Source organism: Rhododendron vialii, chromosome 2a, assembly GCF_030253575.1.
Source record: "Rhododendron vialii isolate Sample 1 chromosome 2a, ASM3025357v1".
Taxonomy (NCBI): Eukaryota; Viridiplantae; Streptophyta; class Magnoliopsida; order Ericales; family Ericaceae; genus Rhododendron; species Rhododendron vialii.
The window spans coordinates 20,207,283-20,229,914 of record NC_080558.1 but is presented as its reverse complement, the minus strand read 5'-3'; the positions used below and the strand labels follow the sequence as shown (position 1 = coordinate 20,229,914).

At 35.8% G+C, this 22,632-nt stretch overlaps 2 protein-coding genes and 1 long non-coding RNA gene across 4 annotated transcripts; all 3 read left to right on the top strand.

Annotated features, from left to right (window-relative positions):
* Positions 1-5,263: 5,263 nt before the first annotated feature.
* On the top strand, positions 5,264-8,307 carry LOC131317296 (uncharacterized). Its single transcript, XM_058346855.1, has 2 exons — positions 5,264-5,368; positions 7,588-8,307. Exons 1-2 carry the CDS (start codon positions 5,264-5,266, stop codon positions 8,305-8,307), a joined length of 825 nt encoding a protein of 274 aa, XP_058202838.1.
* Positions 8,308-11,903: 3,596 nt separating this feature from the next.
* On the top strand, positions 11,904-12,344 carry LOC131317295 (uncharacterized). Its single transcript, XM_058346852.1, has one exon. The coding sequence runs from the start codon at positions 11,904-11,906 to the stop codon at positions 12,342-12,344; it is 441 nt and encodes a 146-aa protein (XP_058202835.1).
* A 4,015-nt stretch (positions 12,345-16,359) lies between these two features.
* Positions 16,360-21,489, top strand: LOC131315683 (uncharacterized). 2 transcript variants are annotated; one of them, XR_009196860.1, is made up of 4 exons: positions 16,360-17,584; positions 18,693-18,841; positions 19,052-20,629; positions 20,988-21,489. It is a non-coding gene; the product is annotated as an uncharacterized LOC131315683 (long non-coding RNA). The 2 variants fall into 2 exon arrangements; XR_009196859.1 differs by lacking the exon at positions 20,988-21,489 and having other exon boundaries at positions 19,052-20,960.
* Positions 21,490-22,632: the final 1,143 nt, after the last annotated feature.

The window sequence follows — 22,632 nt, the reverse complement described above, 5'->3', positions numbered from 1 at the left end:
AATCCATATAATAAAACACTTTAGACAACAATACCATCTGTTTAGTACGGAGTATTTTTTTTCGTCTTCAATGAACCTTTTTTTATTTTATTTTTGATATTTTTTTTACTTTGTAGACTCCCCTTGTTGAGATGGATGATTAATCCAAAAATCAAAATGTGAATCTAATAAAAATTCACAAAGGACGAACAAAAATATCAAAAATTTTGGGTGAGTTTTCACTAATTTTTTTTGTCTTTAGACTAATGACAATAGTCAAGTTATTTTCACTAAATTGATATTTTAGTTAATGTATGTAAGGATAATGACTTGCTTAGGCCATCCATAGTGGTATAATCAAAAGCCAATTATTTCTAAAGTTAACAATGTTGGTGCAAAAGATGGCTTTAGAGTATCCACAATGCTATAATCAAAAGTAAAATATTTTTAAAGTTAACAATGTTGGTGCTAAATATGGCTCACAATGCTATAATCAAACTTAACAATCTCTTTAGAAATAATCAAATTTTGGGCTTTGGATAACTAAAATTAGCAACTTTTTGACAATAACTAAATTTAATAGACTCTACATATTCTCAATCAAATACACCAATCATTATACAAAAATGTTTTATCTCTCTTCCCTTCTCCTCTCTCTTTTTCTTTTCGAACAATATTTTCGAAAATATATATATTTTACTAAAAATTTGTTTTTTTTAGAAAACTGTTTTTTAAATATAATTTTTTCCAAAAGAAAAGTTTCGAGAACTATTTTCTATTTCTAGTAAATAGTAGTTTTTATTAGTTTCAAAGCTATTTTTAGCAAAAACTATTTGCTACTATTCACAGTTTTTAGGTTTTTGTAGTTTAAAAATATGATGTTATAAGTTTTAGTTATCTAATTTTGATTATGTCATTGTAGACATCTACATTGTTAACCTTAACAATCTTTTAAATGAATAATCAAAAGCTAATGTGGCAACTTTTGATTATCAAATTTTGATTATAGCATTGTAGATGCCCTTACAATAGTATAATCAAACTTAGCAACATCCTTAAAAATAATCAAATTTTAGGTTTTGGATAACCAAAACTAGCAACCTTTTTCAATAATCAAAATTTATGGACTCCACACCACATAAGTTAACTAGTTCCAAAAGTTATATACAAGCATATTTCAATTGATATTTTTTTCTTCTCTTCTTCGCCTACTCTATATCTTTTTCACTTCACTCACAAACTATTTCTTTTTCTTTCCCTCAAAAAGTGAAGATCATATCTCTCAATTATCTACAATTCAACCCATCATCGTCGGATTAAGATATTTCACTTTTCTTTCCCGTTTCTTTTTTTTTTTCCCAAAAAATATTCATAATATAAGGGAAGAAAGTCACCGATTTTTTTGTCAAATTTAAGAGAGGGAATCGATATATTTTTGCCAAAAAAGAAATGTAAATGGAGGGAAATGAATGGAGGGAAACAGAGGGGGAGAGAGAGTGAAATTGCAGTGGACCCTTATTTTAGTTATGGATTAGAAGTGATCATTGTAAAGCTCAACATTGTTAAACTTACCAACCTCTTAAGTGAATAACCAAAAGCTGATGTGTCAACTTTTGATTATCCTTTTTTGGTTATACCACTGTAGATGGCCTTAGAAATTAAAAAACACAAGGTTTAGTCATTTTTATTCAATACAAGAAACTCACCCTGGATACTGTAAACAATGTCTAGAGAGCAGGGACTATCAACGTCAAAGGAGAGCAAAAATGGGGAATGTGTTGTCCCTTTGCTGTTCCGGTCGAGTGGGGTCTGCTCCAGTCTTGTTTTGATGGTCAGAAACGTTCACTTCGTAGCGCTCATCGAGTAGAATATAATCCATAATATCAGCTCGGTCGGATATCACTAAGTGCCTAATCGGAACATTTTTATCTTGAAAAGAATGGATCCGAAACACTGGATCAAATCCACTAGAACCTATTATTGACAAGTTATATGTGTTTTGATCAAACACTTTATGATATCCAATCAAGATGATTTTTTGCATAGTTGTTCTACTCGACGAGCTTTACGAAGTGAACGTGTCTGATCATCGAAGTGAGACAAGAGCAGGTCCTGCTCGGCCGAGACCGATTGTTGTCCCTTAAAGCCAGTCCTAGGGTTTGGTCCAACAGTAAGTAGACATAGATAAAGCACGCACAGATCGTGCATTGATCTTGATGTGAGGCCTATATATTACGGCTCCCACAAAAATGATCTAAGTCGTCCATTAAATTTAAAACATTTTTTTAGAGGGCCTCGCCAAAAATTAGTTCAATCTGATACCTAGAAGTACTCAATCTAATCATGTAACTTTTCATTCAGGTCCAAAACTAAATGAAAAGTTAGACAATTAGATCGAGTACTTCTAGGTATCGAAATTGAGCTGATTTTTTGTGAAGCCTCTTGAAAAAATGTTTAATATAAAATGTTTAATATTTAATGAATGACTTGGATCATTTGTGTGGGACCCATAGTGCCCCACATCTTGATCAATGCACGATCTGTGCGTGCTTTATCCGTGTCAATAGCAAGGTTGTAGTTCCAGTCGGGTATAAGGCAGGGGGAAATCCAAAAAGAAAACCAAATGAATTTTGAAAGTACACAGGAAAAATCATTTTAAACTTTAAACAAGTATTAAAGCCTGTCTAAGATGATGAATCCCGACCCGTAACCCCACTCTCATGTCTACGGCGTTCAGGAAAAGAAATGTCGTCTTTTAAGCCTCACGCTTGATATTCTTCTCGATCGGATTTGTATCGCTTGTCTCACGTAGAAGAGATTGATGACGCTGATACGAAATCTATCCGCTCTACGCAAGAATTCAAATAGAGTTATGAGGTTGCCAATTGAAGATTTTATGATTTCGCACTGTATTCATGCCTATGAAGGTTTGATTTTATCTTTGTGGTATTATTCCATTTTGACTCAAAATTGTTTAAAAACCTCATGGCCTAATGTCCACCGTACACGTGAGAGTGGTGGTCATGATTCACAGTTGAAATTTGAAGAATATGAGCAGAATAACAGCTAAAGGTGCTTATAGAATTTTCACTCGCAAGACCTGTCCAGTGGCCATTGGGTATTTATGGGTTTTGTTAATTACACGCGGGGTTTATAACTTTGGATCCCATATCGGTTAGTTATCACTCAACGGTTCACTTTATAAGTTACAACATTGTACTCTCTAAACATTGAGCTTAGTAGCGTGGGCTTGTAATCAAGTGGGGCATCAAAATGTTTGGATAATAATAATCTTTAGAACTTTGATATGGTGAATGCACCGCTCTCTCTACTTCACAACGAAACCATGATGTGTATCCATCCCACCATGAATTGGCTAAGCAAACAAAAAATGTAGATATTAGGATCAAAGTGGGGGGTCCCACAACTCGCAGTTCTTGATTGATTGATCTGACTGGTTGTATAGAAAAGAGAAACAAAAGTGCTACACACACAACGGTTGTGTAAAACACAACACACAACCAATCTAAGTGCTACACACACAACGGTTGTGTAAAACACAACACACAACCAATCTCTAACCGTCCATCCGTCCATTGCTGTAATAAATTGTTAGAATTCACTCAAATTTTTTCACATAAAAGTTAGACTTTTTCTTGGAAGAATTTGTTTAATACCATCCAAATACATCTGGACGGTCAGAATTACGCACACAACCAACACAACGGTTGTGCAAGTAGCATTTTTGAAAGAGAAATCATCTTTCGTAATCACACCTATTAGAGGAATCCAACTACCAAACAAACATTTTTTCATAACCTTGTAATCGCACAGAGAAACTTATCTGTGATCTCCTAGGGTTGCAACATTTACATTCTTGCAATTGAAAAAAAAGAGTAGGTTAAAGGATTAAAAGCCCCAGCAGCTCCTCACTTTGAGTTTAAAGAGTTATACAGAGAATGGTGGTCACTTTAGACACAGAAATGATTCGTGCACAGACTGCTGTGCACAGCAGCTTTTTTCTCCCGCCTCGGGTCGCACAAAGATGATCGGAGCCGCTCATTTTGTTCAAAATATATCGTTTAAGGTCTCTGTAAAAAATGAGCTTCGTTTGATATCGTTTGAGGGGTTAACTTAAATTCTGAAGTGATTTTGGGTGTTTTGTTAACCCCTCAAACGATATCGAACGAAACTCATTTTTTACAGAGACCTTAAACGATATATTTTGAACAAAATGAGCGGCTCCGATCATCTTTGTGCGACCCGAGGCGGGAGAAAAAGGCTGTTGTGCACAGCAGTCTGTGCACGTAGCACAGCTCCTTTAGACACTAAAATTTTTGGTATGCCTGAGTTGTTCAACCTCATAAGTCAAATGGTTTTTTTTTTTCCTTTTTCTTATTCAATTTTTTTTGCATTTGTTTGTTTTTCGTCTACTTTTTATCGATTATTGCTTCTTTATGATGAGAGGAATCTAAAAAGTAAAAAATTACGACCGAAACCCAAATTTTTTGAATAAAGATAAGCCAACAAGTCAATTTTTTGTCTTTATTCAAAAAAAATTGGGTTTTGATCATAATTTTGTACTTTTTATATTCTTCTTGTTATGATGAAGCAATAATCTACAAAAAATTGATGAAAAACTAATAAATGCGAAAAAAAAATTTGAATAAGAACAAACAAAATAAGCCTTTTGGCTAATTAGGCCTTCCAATGACATTTTCAGTATTAATAAATATTCTTAACATGTCCTTGGTAGGTATTAAATATCAAAATATGTCCTGAGCCGTCATTTTCCCAATAGATATCTTGATTAATTCAAGTAAAAAATGCTCAAAGCCTTCAAATAAATTTGGGTTTACCAGAAAATTAGAGGCTCAATCTAGTTGAAATGCGGTTATGACAAAAAGAAAAGAAAAAGATAGGCTTAACTTATTTACCAGAACGTGTTAGAAATTTGGGCTAGTCCTAAGATACGGCCCACCAAGTTAACCTTTAAAGGAAGAGTCAAATATATACTCCCTTCCGCGGTTCCTTTTTTAGGGTCCAATATTATATTTGAGACTGATTCTTAATAAATGTTTATTTTGTAAAATTAGTGAAAAAAAAGTTGGCGCATTTTTCATTTTCGATTCAATGAATCAATCAGATCTTTTAGTACTCCTAGTTGGAATTGGGGATGGTATTGTGCAGTTGTGTGCGCAGCACGGCCAAGCCATCAGATCGTGCATCCAATGGTTCGGGTCTCATATAGGCAATGAACGGCTCTCGATTGTTGGTTGCCGAGATGAGATCCGAGCCGTCGAATGCACGATTCGACGGTTTGAATGTGCTCAACACGGTGCTGTACACCTTACTGCACACCACTAACTCGAAGTCCCTCCTAGCTATGGTACTACTAAATTTTCAAACAGAAAACCTGGCCATTCCGCTGTAGTAATTGATGGGTTTTCTTAATCGCATGAGATGCATGTCAAAAACTGATGTACGAGCTCGCATCAGTTAATTATCACTTAATACTTCACTTTATAAGTTACAATGTTGCACATTTGGAACGCCGAGCAAAATGTTTGGATGTTATAGTCTTTGGGACTCTGATATGGCGGGTGTGTTGCTCTCTCTACTCGACAACTATACAAACACAAACTTGTAATATTGGGATTAAAGTGCATGGGGTCCCAACAACTCGCTATTACTTCTTAACCGAACTAGCGGGTTGTATAGAGAAGATGGGTCATCTTTCCTAATCGCACCAATTAGAAGAACCCAACTACCAAACTAGCATTTTTATTTTTTAATAACCTTGAGCTCTACATAAACTTATCTCCGGCATGTTTTCATCGAACTTGGGGACGGTATTGCGTAGCCCCGTGCTGCAAAGCGTGCTGTGTACGGCAAATCGTCGCCGCTTCAGTCTCGCTTCGATGATCGAAAATGTTCACTTCGTAGAGCCCGTCGAGTAGGACAAGCGTTAAAAAAATTAGCTCGATCAGATATCATTAAGTGCCTCAATCTAATTTTTTCCGTCCAGTTTGGCTGACATGCATTATCAATTGGACCAACTTAGTACGAAAACCAAACTTAAAGGTCAAAAGAGTTGCAATTGATACTTGGAGAACGAAAATGAAACTCGAGTGAAACTAGGAGGACCATTTCTATAATTTTCCAAAGTAATATGTTGCAGTGCAATACTCAAAAACTGTAGTATATTGCATCACTAGGTATTTCAAAATAGAGACTTTTTCTTATAATTAGCTTGCACAATCAAAATTACCTCTACTATGCAATTATATATGTGTGTGTGCGTGTGATTGACTCGTTAAGGTTAGTGAATAAGCTCGAGTACGAGTCAAGGTTCAACTGGTTCGGTTTGTACTCGACTCGTTAAGTTTTTACTATATGTTTGAACTCGAGCTCACCACAATTTAATAAACAAACTTGAACACAGTACAATTTGACTCGGTTGATTTACAACCTTATATAGGTTAACCTTTGTAACTTGTAAATTTAACAGGGGATTTGGCGGACTAGCCTATTCAATCATCTTCTGATTTGGATACATTTTTTTCCCGGGGCTTATGCAAGAATTATATTCTTGTAATCTTAAAGTCAACTTAATTTTATGGGGTACAATGAAAAAAAAGTGGTGAAAGAGTACGGCCCCGTTCCAGAAACCTTCTTAAAAAATAAGCAGGTTATTTCACATTTTCAAACTCAAAAATAAAGTAAATGAAAAATAATTTTTCAAATTTTTTTGCATTGTATAAAAGATCTCATCAAGATCTTCCAAACAAAATCCATATTGCATATTTTTAGATTTCAATAAGGCCATAATTTTTTAGCTTGAAATTGCCTTCTTAAAAAATAAATACTTATTTTGGTTTCCGGAACGGAACAAAGCTAACAACTTCTTACATACTCTGAGTTAAAAGAGTTGTACAGAGAATTGTGCTCCCATTGCCTAACGGCACCTATTAGAGGAACCCATCCCTATCAAACAAACATTTTTTTCCTAAGCCAAAAACAATTCCGAATACTCATTTTTTTTACTTAGGGTATCCACAATACTATAATAAAAAATTGAAAGTTAAAAGTTGTCACATCAGCTTTTGATTATTTATTTAAGAGATTGCTAAGGTTAGCAATGTAGATGTCTACAATAACATAATCAAAATTGGATAATCAAAATTTGCCACATTATCTTTTCAAACTACAAAAAAACTAAAAACTGTGAACACTAGAAAATAAGTTTTCTAAAAATAGTTTTGAAACTAATAGAAACTATTTACTAGAAATAGAAAATAGTTTTTGAAACTTTTTTTTTGGAAAAAAACTATTTTTTTTAAAAATAATTTTTTTAAAATATTGTTTGAAAAGAAAAAGAGAGAGGAAAAGGGAAGAGACATAGAACATTTTTGTATAATAATTAGTGTATTTGATTGAGAATATGTAGGGTACTCAATAAATTTGGTTATTGTCAAAAGGTCGCTAGTTTTGGTTATTCAAAGCCCAAAATTTGATTATTTCTAAGGAGGTTGTTAAGTTTGATTATAGCATTGTGAATCATATTTGATTATTCCTAAACCTACTTGGACTGATGTTGTCACACAGGATCCTGGTGGCCCTCGTATGAAATTATCTTTCCATCCCCCACAGGTTAAGGAAGCCAAGGTCGTTGTGTGCCCTCCTGAGGATGTAGTTGAGGCAGGGATTGCTAAATGGAATAACTATGTAGTCAGGTATTTTCTAGACAAGAAGTTACCATTTGGTGCTGTTTCGAATACTGCTTTCCAGATTTGGAAGAAATTTGGTATCCAAAAGGTTATGTCTAATGAGCAGGGCTTTTTCTTTTTCAAATTTTCACAAGTTAATGCTCATAAGAGGGTCATTGCTGCTGGTCCTTGGCTTTTTGGGGATAAACTCCTAGTCCTTAAACCATGGACTCCTCAGATGGAGCTTCGGAAGGAGCAATTTGCCAAAGTCCCTATCTGGGTTCAATTGTATCAAGTTCCTTTGGTTTTATGGAATGCAGCTGGGTTGAGCTATATAGCGAGTGCTATAGGAATACCCCTCCATGCTGATGCTTTAACAGAGAGCTGTCAAAGGCTTAGCTATGCTCGACTGTGTGTTGAGGTTGAAGTTAGATCTGTCTTGCCAGAAATGGTTGATGTGGAATATTGTGGCCTATTTGCAACTGTGGGGGTTAAGTACCCTTGGCGACCTGTGAAGTGTTTGGAGTGCCATCTTTTTGGCCACTCTGAAGATCAGTGTATTGTTAAAGCAAAGGTGACAAAGCCTAAAACTGAATGGGTTAGGAAAGGCCTCTCTTGAAGAAGGTTCTTCGCCTACAGAAGAGGTCATTTTAACACAGTTGGCTCCTGATTTACCTATGCCTATCTCAGAGAAATCTCAAGGGAAGCAGGCTGTGGTTTCTGCAGCTACTATTCCTGAGTGTGTGTCTCCTCCTGTCGTGGAATGAGGTTTGGATACGGGTCAATGTTCTATTGCTCGGAGTGGCAACTCTTTCTCTGTCCTTGCTGAGCTTGATCATATAGCTGGTAAGAAGGAACTTGAAGGGGTTGGCCCGGTTTTAGTAGCAAGAGTGCCCCTTGATTCCCCTGATCTCCCTGAAATTGTTGTGCCTACTAAAAAAGGTCGGGGTAGAGGCAAAGGGAAAGTTGATCCCCCTATTCCAAAAAAGGGGGTGGGGGGTGGTACTAAATCATAGATTTTATGTCCAAAATTAGCTTGGGGGCCTGGAACATCAGGGGTTTAAATGATCCCTTGAAACAGAAGGAAGTTCACTCCATGATCAAGGTTCATAGGTTGGGTATGATGGGTGTTGTTGAGGCCAAGGTAACGCCTGAAAACATTGACCATACAGTCAAGCGTTGTTTCCCTGCTAGTTGGTCTTTTCTCCATAATGCTTCTAATGATTTAGTTGCAAGAATTGTTATGGGATGGGATCCTCAACTTTTTACAGTAGATATGATTCATTCTTCTTCTCAGTTGTTGGTGGTTAAGGTACTTACTATTGATTAGCTTATGTTCTATGTTTCTTATGTGTATGGCCATAATTTGCTGTCTGTTAGAAGACAGCTTTGGATGGAAATGAGATTTTTGTATTCTTCTATTGGTGATGTACCTTGGATTCAACTAGGTGATTTCAATGTAGTTCGAAGGCTTTCTGAATGTCTAGTTGGTGTTGATGGGGGTGCTGCTATGGAATTTAATGATTGCCTTGATAATATTTGTATGGATGATATGCCTTTCAAAGGGATGTGGTTCACTTGGTCCAATAAAAAGGGGGGCCTTGGAGATAGGAAGAGTAAGTTAGATAGGATTCTCATTTCCCCTACTTGGCTGGATAAGTTCTCAGAATCTGAAACAACTTTTTTGCCACTTGGAATTTCTGACCATTGCTTTATTTTAGTGGATGTTCTGCCTGAAATTCCTAGAAAGATTCCTTTTAAGTTCTTTAGCTTTTGGATGAAACATGCCAACTTCAAGGATGAATTACAAAAATCTTGGAGGGAGCCTTTTAGAGGCTCTAGACACTCTCAGTTATATGGGAAACTTGTGAGATTGAAACCAATTCTCAGGGCTTTCAATAAAAAGTTTTTCTCTCATATTGGGGGCCGGGTTGACCAAGTTAGACAGGAGTTGGCTTTTATTCAAAAGCAATGTTTTCAACGTCCTTATGATGCTACCCTTATCGAAGAGGAAAGGATTCTGCATACAAGGTTTGTAGAGTTGAGTTTAGCAGAGGAATCATTCAAAACACAAAAATCTAGAATTCAATGGCTTGCTTTAGGAGACCACAATACCAGGTTCTTCCACCACAAGACTTCAAAAATTCTAAGTTTGACTGATGCTTTTGGTACAAGGTTAACTGATCCTGTTGAAGTGAAGGGTGAGATACTGGGGTATTATATGGGCTTGTTGGGTACCTCTTTCGCTCAGAAGGTTGATGCCTCTCATGTGGTAAGTATTGCTGTAGCCCAACGGCTTCCTAGTGATATGAAAGAAGCTCTTTCTAAGCCTGTCTCTAGCATGGAAATCAAGGCTGCTATGTGGTCAATTAAAGGGGAGAAAGCCCCTGGTCCAGATGGTTTTAGTTCTAATTTCTTTCAGAAGAATTGGGATGTGGTGGGTGAGGAAGTGATTCATGCTATTCAACTATGTTTTCAAAGTGGGATAATGCCTAGACAATGGAATTGCACAGTTTTAACTTTGGTTCCCAAAATCTAGTCTCCTAATACTATAAGGGATTATAGACCCATTGCTTGTTGCAATGTGGTCTATAAATGTGTGACAAAAGTTCTTGCCAATAGGTTGCAACCTTTTCTTCCTTTCATTATCAGTCCAAATCAATCCGCTTTTGTAAAAGGAAGATCGATATTGGACAACATTTTGCTTATGCAGGAGATTGTCAAGAATTATCATAGAGCGAGTGGCAAGCCTAGGTGTGCCATAAAAATGGACTTAATGAACGCCTAAGATTCAGTGGATTGGGAGTTTGTGCTGAATATTATGAAGACAATGGAGTTTCCTAGTCAATTCATTCATTGGGTTCAAGTCTGCATAACTTCGCCCATGTATTCAGTGGTGATAAATGGAGAATTTGAGGGGTTCTTCCTTGGAAAGAGAGGGTTACGATAGGGGGATCCATTATCTCCTTATCTTTTTCTGCTTGTCATGGAAGGATTTACTGCTCTTCTTCAGTATCGTATTAGCCAGTGTCCTAAATTTGCTTTTCATCCAAGATGCAAGGCTTTAAACATTTCCCATCTAATCTTTGCAGATGATCTTTTTGTTCTCTATGGGGCTGAAGCTAACACTTTTCAGTTAGTGGCAGATGCTTTGGCTGATTTCCATGTGCTCTTTGGTCTTAGTCCTAATATGCAGAAAAGTACCATATTTTTCTCAGGTGTTGATGAGGTAACTAAAGTTGGTTTGAATGTTATTCTACCAATCCCTATAGGCACTTTACCTGTGAAGTATTTAGGGGTTCTTCTTATCTTAACTCGTCTCAAAGCTACAGATTGTGCACAGTTGAAAGAAAGGATACTTAGTAGAATCCAGTCTTGGTCTAATAAAACCCTTTCTTATGGGGGCAGAGCTCAGTTTGTGCAGTCAATTCTTTTCAGTATACAAGTCTACTGGTCTTCAATTTTTATTCTTCCCCAGAGGGTTCTAGCTGACATCGAAAGGATGCTGAGATCTTTCCTTTGGTCTAGCCCTGAGCTCAAAACTTCTAATGCTAAAGTGGCCTGGCAATTTGTGTGTGCTCCTAAGGAGGAAGGAGGATTGGGGTTCAGACTTCTCAAAGATTGGAACCAAGCATCTATGTTAAGGCATTTATGGGCCTTGTGTCTCAAGTCTGACACTCTTTGGATAAAATGGATTCATACCTACATTATTAAAGATCAAAGTTTGTGGAGAATTAGAATTCCTATTGAGGCTTCTTGGACCATTAGGAAGCTTTTTCATCTTAGGGACCTAGTCCAACCTTGGATTAAATATACTATTGGTGATGGTTCCTCTACCTTTCTCTGGATTGATAACTAGCATGCATTGGGCCCCCTGTATCTGAAATTTGGTGATGCCAATATGGGGAGATCTTTACTTGCTAAGGTATTCTCTATTATTCACCATGGTTCCTAGAAGTGGCCGAGGCCACGAAGTGTGGTTACAAGGGAAATAGTAGCTTAAACCCCTTCTACTTTGGTTCCTAATACTCTTACTTCTGATTTGGTGCATTGGACCCTTACTCGAGATGGTCATTTCTCTGCCATATCTGCTTGGCGGGCTTTGAGGGTGTCGTATCCCATTGTTCTGTGGGCGGGAAGTGTTTAATTTCCTCATCATGTTCCTCGGTGGGCGTTCATTGTGTGGATTGCTTTTTTGGGGGCAGACTTTCAACTATGGATAGATTCGGTAGATGGGGGATGGGGACTACTGTCGGTTGTAGCTTGTGCCTAAATGGCGTAGAGACTCATGAACATTTATTTTTCTCATGCCCGTATTCTAAGGAGGTTTGGCAGGTGGTTCTGTCTAAGAATCATATTACTCGATCAGTTTTGGGGTTGTCAGGGGAAATTGACTGGGTATGCTTTCGGATGAGTGGAGCCTCACTCCGTTGCAGAGTTTATAAGCTTTCTTTGGCAGCTCCGATCTATTGGATTTGGCGTGAAAGGAATAACAGAGTTTTTCAAAGAAAATCTCTTCTTGCTCCTTTGTTGAGTTCTCACATCATCGCAGAAGTTAGAGCATGTCTCTGCTCTTGGAGAGACCTTCCGCGTACTGATGAAGCCAGATTGATGTCTGCTGTTTGGGGCTTAAGTTCTAGGATTTTCAGTCTCTAGTTGTGTACTGCCTGTTTTTTCCTTGATTGTTGTCTGTTTTGTCTTGCTTTTGTAAGTGGGTCTGGGTGACTTTGAGGTTTTCCCTTTTATGGTGTTCACTGTTCGAACATCTTTTCAGAGTTTGTTTTGTATTCTCTGTTAGTTTGAGGCTGTTTGCTTTATAAAGTGGTTTAATTTACCCAAAAATACATTGTTAACTTTAAAAACTTTTTACTTTTGATTATAGCATTGTGGATATAAGTTTTTCTTTCTAAACTTATTTTTAAACTCAGTTAGATTTATATTTTTTTTTTCTCACGCTGAGACGAATCCTAAATTTCAAATATGTTGACTAGAGGTTTAAAAAAATTCAGTACCAAGGAAAATAAGTCATTGTCCAAAAAAGCAATTTAATTTAGTTCAAATTCCAAAGCTACTAGGTTACATCTCATTTTCGTATTTTACGATAGTTGATACTCCCTTTATCAAAATTTATTTTCTACTTTTTCTTCCAAAATATATTTACTTCTAATGATTAAAAAAAATTAGATGTATATAATCTTATGTTTGATGATGAAGGAAAAATCCAATTTCATGGAGTTAATTACTATCATATAAGAATAAGACAAACATAAATGAGGACTTGATCTTTATCTCATGTTATAGGAAGAACCATTTCCAGTGCCGCATCAATCCCAGAAACCCCAAAAACAAAAAAAAATAAAATAAAATTCAATTTAGATTTTAGAAATTAACCTAATACAACCGTGAGAGAGATGCTAAAATATGAATTTTGTATGTATTAGAAGTTGGGAGTTTTTTTTAGTCCACCTTGACACATATGAAACATGAATTTTCTCTCAGAAGACCTGGCCATTGGGCAGTAATGAGTTTTGTTAATCGATCGCATGAGATGTCAAAAACTAATTTAGGATTTCACATTGGTTAGTTATCACTCAATGGTTCACGTCTTTGGGACTCTGATATGGCGAGTGCACCGCTCTCTCTACTCCACAGCAAAACGATGGTGTGTACCCATCCCATCATGGGTTGGCTAAGCAAACACAAAATCTAGACATTGGGATCAATCAAAAAATGATTTCTCATATAGTACAGGTTACGGAGCTGGTGGGATTTGAACCCTCACTTTGTCCAGGGAGTATTGGGCGTCTAGCCGTCTCTGTTCTCGATTGATTTGAAAGGTTGTATAAAAAAGAGGGGTCATCTTTCCTAATCGCACCTATTAAAGGAATCCAACTACCAAGCAAACATTTTTTCATAACCTTGTAATCGCACAGAAACTTATCTGTGATCTCCTAGGGTTGCAACAATTACATTCTTGTAATTGGAAAAAAAGAGTAGGTTAAAGGATTAAAAGCCCCAGCAGCTCCTCACTTTGAGTTTAAAGAATTATACAGAGAATGGTGGTCACTTTAGACACTAAAATTTTGGTATGAGTGGGTTGTTGGGCCTAATAAGTCAAATAACTTATTTTTTTGTTCTTATTTAATTTTTTTTCACGTTCGTTTATTTTTCGTCAACTTTTTGTTGATTATTACTTCTTTATGAGGAGGAGGAATCTAAAAAGTAAAAACTTACGACCGAAACCTAAATTTTTTGAATAAAGACAAAAATAAGCCAATAAGTCAATTTTTTTTTTGTCTTCATTTAAAAAAATTGGGGTTTCAATCATGATTTTGTATTTTTTAGATTCTTCTCGTTATGACGAAGCAATAATCTACAAAAAGTTGATGAAAAACTAACAAATGTGAAAGAAATTTGAATAAGGACAAAAAAAGCTATTCAGCTTTTTAGGCCATCCAATGAATTTGGAAAATAGATATCTTGATTTTAATTCAAGTCAAAAATGGTCAAAGCCTTCAAATAAATTTGGGTCCACCAGATAATTATGGGCTCAATCAATTTGAATGCGGTTATGACAAAAAAGAAGAACGATGGGCTAACTTATTGGGAAAATGACGGCCCATGACGTATTTGGATAATTAATATCCGCCAATGACATTTTCAGTATTAACAAATGTTCTTAGCTTGTCCTTGACGGGTATTATTTATCTAAACACGTCCTTGGCCGTCATTTTCCCTAACTTATTTACCAGAACGTGCCAAAGGGGATTGGGCTAGTCCCAAGACACGGCCCACCAAGTTAACCTTTAGGGAAAATGACGGCCAATAATGTGCTTAGATAATTAATACTCGCTAAGAATATTTTCATAATTAATAAATGTTCTCAGCATGTCATTGATGGATATAAATTATCAAAACACACACGTCTTGGACCGTCATTTTCCCTAACCTTTAAAGGAAGGGTCAAATATATACTGCCTTGCTCTACAGATGCAAAGACCCTACCTCTAGCATGAACCATCCTTCCGCCCACCTCAATTTCACTACCACTGGCCTCCTTTTGAAAACCATCATTCCTAGCCCAAGATCAATAAGATTCTCCCGCATAGTGTAATATTATTCTCAACTTCTTAAATTCCATATTTTAAAGATCCTGGTCTAATAGTTAAGCTTAAGCCGGCTAAATTTTGGTAGGAACTATTGTCAGCTTCTACTTTTGTCATTATTTTTGTTTTGTTTTTTTTTTTGTTCCTTGTCCTCTTTGTAGGACCTATAGCCAGCTTCTACTGTTGTCATTATTTTTGATGTTTTTGGTTCCTTCCTTTCTTTGTTGTCACAAAATGTCGAAATGAATTAAATATTGGATTTTTGGGTTATTGATGCTGATTTATCAAAACCTTAATTGAGAAAAGATATACAAAACTGTGATACTCTGAAATGGTAATTGATCTGAATCTTGTCTGCTAATAATTCTATATGATTGAGCTGGAACTAAACCCTTGGGTTAGCACAACGTAGCTATTGGTAGGATAATTTTCTTTTGGTAGTGTTTTGAAGCTATAACTACTCGTTGGTAGTGTTTCATAGCTATGAAACATGGTTGTTACGATAACGGATACGACAGATACGGGTATGGCAATATGCAAAAATCTAAAAAAATTGGACACAGATACAACCAAGATATAGCTGTAAAGAAGTTGTCTTACAATTTTAGAGTCAGTCGTGTGAATTAGTTTAAGATCCTTTAGCCACTCTAAAGAATGTTGATACACATATGTAACACCATAGGGATTCGTCAACTTAACATACTGTGAAAAGGTAAGACATTACTCCTGTCTGACTATTTTCTTTTTCCATCAAAAGTATTTCAGAAACTTAATGTTTTGTCTATCGAGATATTTATTCTCCTATTCTATGCTAAAATATTACAATCGCAATTTCTTAAAAGTTTGGATGTGCAACTTATTGTATTTGAAATTATTAGATACGTATGCACAATGTATCCGAGGAATATGGTTATCCAAAAGGGAGGAAATATGGATATGATTCGCTTTTAGAAGTATCCGTCCAAGGAATATAGTTATCCAATCGGGAGGAAATATGGATACAATTCGCTTCTAGAAGTATCCGTGCTAAATAGCTTAGTAGACTATCTTTCTCCCTTGTTTTTAGACCAGCCAAGTAGTTTTTAAGTGTTTTTCATAAACCGTAGATAACACTGATTTTGTTGAATGATCTCGTATGCAGTGGGAAATTAGACCATCTTAATTTGTCCCGGAGGTAAATGGGTTTATATTGTAATTTTCAACTGGCGATTGGAATTTGAACATTACTTAGCGCTAACAGCAGGGGGATTGAACATTAAAGGCTTCCTGTGGTATGTTACAAATTAAGTTTTGTTTTTACCTCAAGTGGATTTGTTCTGTCCATCACCTTTTTGCATTCAATCTCATGGTAACCAAATTGTATGGAAGATTGTTTTGGAACCTAAAACTAAAGTGCTTTAGAGAATGAGAATTATACCTTGGATTTTCCTAGTTGTTCTCCTGATTTTCAGCGGAGGCTGAAAAATCATACTAACTTGTAGTTGATCTCAAGAGAAAGTAGAACCTGGGACCCTTGTGATTATTAGACCAAGTAAAACGAAGTTTCCGTAGATGCCTGGGGCTGAAAAATCATACTAATTTGTAGTTGATCTCAAGAGAAAGTAGAAACTTGGACCCTTGTGATTATTAGACCAAGTAAAACGAAGTTACCGTAGATGCCTGGCAAGCCATAATGAGTGTAGGAGGAAGCCGCCACTGGATCTCTAATATCCTCCCAATATGGACGGCTTCCTTCATCTGTCTTCGGTTAATTCCTTTTGGACCCCATTATGTTTTTTTAGACATGACAAAAAGGAAAGAAAAATTTTCTGATTCTGTATAGTGGTGGTTTTCAGAAATTTTTTTTTGCAGAATACTTTTCACTAACTTGTTTGGTTGACGGCTTTTTGAATTTATTTGATTAGTTTTTTTTTTCCTGGTAAAGTAGTCCTTTTTTAGATAACATTAAAAAGATATTCAAATTCTCAAAAACATTTCTACTAACTACCAATGAGATGCGGAAATAACAAGTAAATAAAATTTGTGGGAAGTGTTATGCAAAAGAGATGGTGAAAACATTTCCAAGACTGGGCCTTGTTTTGGAGTTGCTTTACTTTTCCAGTAAAATTGTTTAGTACTCTTTTTAACAAAAACTAGCAAAGGTGGAGGCTTTGTGATGGACTTCTCAATCTTCCCAAGGTTCACTGGGTGGGACCCATGGCCAACCACAAAAGCATCATCAGGTTTCAGTAGTCAATCGACTCACACAGGAAAGTTCTTTAAAAACCCGGGGCTTAGCTTTATCTATCGCTATTTTTATTGTTGTGGGCATCCATCTCTATTTTGATTGTTATACTACTCGTTGATCATATATATATATATTGTTGTTGTGCATACATTGAGGGGGAGCATATACATAGAGGGAGCATTTGTTCAGTTTTTACTTATCATTGTTTTTAAAAATCATATTTTGTGTCATTATCAAAACGGGGGAGATTGTTGGAAATAACTTATTTTTTTATTATATTTTATAACAAAATTGATTTCTTTAAAAGCCTTGTTAAATATGACTTATTGAAATTGATAAAATCTTGATATATGATCAGCGATCAAAATTCATTTTCTTATACTATTTCGTTTCGAACTACTTTATAAAATTTCGTTTTGCTAGATGAACCATTGGCCCAAAACATTATTTAAATACTGTGGCTCAAAATTGATTAGAGCCCAATAGAAGTCTGGCATAAAGTAACCTTTAGCCAAAATGGTTTGTAGCCCATAGCATGCTGGCCCATTTCTTGACCTAGCAAAGTGGTTGTCCATTATTAGGCCATCCACAGTGGCATAACAAAAAATGATAATTAAAAGTTGACACATCAGCTTTTGATTATCCATTTAAGAAGTTGCTAGGCTTAACAATGTTGAGGTTTACAATGGTCACTTCTAGTCCATCACTAAAATAAGGGATACACTACAATTTCACTCTCTCTCCCCTTGTGTTTTCCACCATTGATCACTTCCCTCCATTACACTTTTTTTTTGGCAAAAATATATCGATTTTCTCCTTTAATTTTGAGAAAAAAATTGGTGACTTCCTTCCCTAATATTATGAATTTGGAAAAAAATTCATGTACTAAAAAAAAAAAAAATAGATGTGTTCTTGAATTTGTAAAAAAATGTAAGGTTCTTTTTGTACTCAACCACAGGGAGAGGAACGAAAAAAGAATAAAGTAAAAACGGAAAAAAAAAGTGAAACACCTTAATGCAGCGACAAATGTTTTCCACCATTGATCACTTCCCTCCATTACGGTTTTTTTTTGGCAAAAATATATCGATTTTTTCCCTTAATTTTGGAGAAAAAATTGGTGACTTCCTTCCCTCATATTATGAATTTGGAAAAAAAATCATGTACTCAAAAAAAAAAAAAAAAAACAGATGTATTTTTGAATTTGTAAAAGAATACAAGGTTCTTCATGTACTTAACCACAAGGAGATGAACGAAAAAGTAAAATAAAAACGGAAAAAAAAGTGAAATATCTTAATCCGGTGACAATGAGTTGAATTGTAAATGATTGAAAGATATGAGCTTCACTTTTGGACACTTTTGGAGGGAAAGAAAAAGAAAGAGTTTGTGGCTGAAGAAAATGAGATATAGAGCAGGCGAAGAAAATGAGAAGAAAATACCATTTGAAACACGCGTGTACATAAATTTTAGAACCAGTTAACTTATATGGTGTGAGATCCACAAATTTTGATTATTGAAAAAGGTTGCTAGTTTTGGTTATCCAAAGCCCAAAATTTGATTATTTCTAAAAATATTGTTAAGTTTGATTATACTATTATGAGCTATTTTTTACTCCAATATTATTAACTTTAAAAATAATTTGTTTTTGATTATGCCACTGTGGATGCCTCAGAGGTTGTCGTTCAGATGATTTTTTGTTCCGCTATTGTTGACCTTCAAGCTTTGCAGTTACGAATCTTACGATCTAAATGTTCAGGCTATTACCTGAAGCTTCACCAGAAGAGAAGCTCACCAAAGATCCCACATTCTGCAATACTCCGAGAGTAAAACCTTCGATATCTCCCGGTCTCTCGTAATCTACACTTGTATTCATCTTTGAGTGCAAAAATATTGTGAGCTTAAATTGTACCATCTTTCTCTTCTAAGAGAATTCTTGCCGAGAATTTGAGTCTGAAATTCGTCTGTAAATCCCATCTTTTTTGTAGTTTGTGAGGGAAAATTCATTGTTCAGAAATTGGGGTAAATTTTTGTAGGGCACTTGTAATATGAGTTTGGTGAAAAACTTACAGCGGTTCGACAAACTCCTCGGGAAAGTTAGCAAAGCAGTTCGGTAGGCTCCTCGGGAAAGCTACCTTTGTAAAGGTTTGGATCGGCACCAGAAGCTGACCATTTGAGTTAGTGGAAATGACTCTAGGGCAGTGGACGAGGCTGGACAGTGGGCGCTTAACCACTATACATCGTCTGCACTCTCTCTCCCTTATCTCTTTACTTACTTGCCCTTTATATTGTATTTAATTTGTGCATTTACTATACATAGTTTAATTATACTAACTAAATTAGCTTTATTCCACAATTATTTGTTAATTACCCAATCCACCTCCCTCTTGGATTGCCACCTGGGTAACAATTGGTATTAGAGCCTGGCTCTTATGTTTGACTTCACAGTCTTAGAGTAAATCTATGGCAACCATCGTTATCACATCCATGGCCGAAGGTCAATCGATCACCAGGACTCCTTTATTTTCTGGGCATAATTATAATTATTGGAAAATTAGAATGATGATTTTTATCCAATCTATGAAATATGATCTTTGGTCTATTATTTGTAACAGTCCCATATTACCTACTAAAAAAAAGTAGAAAAAGTATTAGTTCCTAAGTTCGAGGCTGAATGGAACGATACTGATAAAAGGATGTTGCAATTGAATGCTAAGGCTAAGCATACTTTATACTGTTCGTTATATGCATCTGAATTCAATCGCATCTGCATGTGACACCGCTAAGGAAATATGGGTCAAACTGGATGTAACCTATGAAGGTACCAATCAGGTTAAAGAATCCAAAATCAGCATAAGAGTTCATGAATATTACTGTAACTGTTTAAAATGGTTCCTAATGAATCTATCTCTATTATGTTTACACGCTTTACTGACATTATTAATGAATTCAAATCTCTTGGAAAAGTGTATTCAAAAATGCAGAAATGGTTAGAAAAATTCTTAGGTGCTTACCAAAGAGTTGGGGTCCAACAGTCACTGCCATCCAGGAAGCTAAGAACTTACGAACACTCAGTCTAGACCAGTTGATGGGTTCTCTCATGACCTATGAGATAGAGATGAAGGCCAATGAGGAAGATGACAACAAGAAAAGGAAGAACATTGCCTTCAAGTCCATTTCCTCACAAAAGGAAGAAGATGAAGATCTGCCAAGCAATGAGGATATTGCACTGCTTAGCAAACGATTCAACAAACTCATCAGTAAGAGAAAATTTGGCCGTCGACCATTCAGAAGGAATCACTAAAGGGATGAAGAAAAGAAAGATCAAATCATCTGCTATGGATGCCAAAAGCCTGGGCACATCAAAACTCATTGTCCAACCTATCAAAAGAAAATAGAAAAGGAAAGGACAAAAGCAAGAAGGCTATGATAGCTGCTTGGGGTGAAAGCGACATCGATAGCTTAGAAGAAGAATTAAGCGACTCCAACGTTGTTAATCTCTGTTTGACAAGCAAGGGCAGAGGAAGAAGTGTTCCTTGAGTCACGCTCTCACCAGCTTCGAAAATGACAATACCATCAACCTCTACCTTATGGCCTTGGAAGATGATGATGAGGTATATCTAGACCCTATTTCAGTTGAAGAACTGCAAGATAATTTTGATGAATTGCAATTGTCTTTTAATGATTTATATGATGAGTCTATTAAACTAGCTACTACTAATTCTAGATTAAAGAAACTAGTTGCATCTCTCTGTAAAGATTTAGATGATTTGAAAACGAAGAATGTTTTTTTAAAGGAAAAGAACACTGATTTGACTAAAATAATTTTCAAATTCACTCAAGGAGAAGAATTTTTTAATAAACTGTTAGGTGCTCAAAAATGTGTTTTTGATAAAGCCTGAATTGGATATAAACCCTTCAAAAAGCAAAAGTCTTTTAAAACTATTTTCAACCAAATGAATGTCATTGTAGGTCTGCCTCAGGTCAAAGTCCAAACAAGGGAAATGATATTTCGATATTGGATGCTCCAGACATTGGAGACAAATCAATGTTTTCAACCCTTGCTGGAAAATATGGTGGATATGTTACCTTTGGCGACAACAAAGGCAAGATCATCTGTATAGGTACCATTGGTAAAACTCCCTCTACTACTATTAGAAAATGTTTTACATGTTGATGGATTAAAGCATAATTTACTTAGCATTAGTCAATTATGTGATAAGGGAAACAGAGTTACTTTTGAAAAATCTATAAAAAATTGGTCTTACCTCCATTATGTGAATTTTATAAGCCCACAAGTCCACCTATTAGTTTTGCAAGGTGTCAAGTCTAATTTCAAAAGTTCATAGTATGCCAAGTCCATTCCCTAGGGTAGGGTATGGCACCCTTGGGTTTAGCCATTTTCATAGGATTTTAGGGTGCACTTTCCTATCCTAGAGTAGGGTACCCTAGGGTTTAGGCACTTTTATATGGTTTTAGGTGCACTTGCCTTGCCTATTATAGGATTTTAATGGTTTAGACACTTTCAAAGGGTACCCTACGTTTAGGTTACGCGCCTGGACTTGTGGGCTTACAATACTAATAGGTGGACTTGTGGGCTTATAAAATATCTATAGTGGACCTATCCCCAGAGCTCCCAAAAATCTAAGTGCATAATTGAAGGCATCAATGACAACAAAGTACTACTTGCCAGTCAAAGACATGAAAATGTTTATATTATTGATCAAAATGATTTATCGTCTTCAAATGTTAATTGTTTTTCTGCGATAGATAGTGATAGTTTGCTATGGCATAGAAAGCTTGGACATGCACACATGGACCTGATTTGTAGACTTTCTAAAAAGGAGCTTGTCATTGGTTTACCTAAAATATCTTTTTCAAGGGACAAGTTGTGTGAAGCACGCCAACAAGGGAAAAAAACTAAAGTTTCTTTTAAATAAAAAAATATCATTTCTTCATCCAGGCCACTTCAACTATTACATATGGATTTGATTGGTGCTTCTAGGACATTAAATTTTGGCGGCAAATCGTATATAATGGTAGTTGTTGATGATTTTTCTAGATACACTTGGGTCACCTTCTTAGCTCATAAAGATGAAGCTTTTCCATCTTTTACTAATATTTGTAGATGTCTTCAAAATGAGAAAAGGATTTTCTATTTCAAATATTAAGACTGACCATGGGCGAGAACTTGAAAATTCTTCTTTTGAAAAATATTGTGATGAGCTTGGTATTGGATTTTCTATTTCTAATATCTCTCTTCCCAATGTAGTAAGTGATGACGAAACAGGCATAGATCATAGAATGAAAATATTTGAATGAACATCGAAAGATGGACCCTCAAATCAAATAATGCGAGAAAGGCAATCACAAGAATGAGGTGGAGACAATCAAGATCTTCTAAAAGAGTGGAGATTCGTCCAAGATCACCCCATTGATCAAGTCATAAGTGATATATCGAAAGGTATAACTACTCATCAATCTCTTATCTTAAAAATATATGTGGTAATTTAGCATTTCTTTCACAGCTTGAGAAAAAAAAATTCATGATGCTGAAAATGCTGAAAGTTTGATTTTAGCCATGCAAGAATAGTTGAGGGTTATTTACCTAGACACC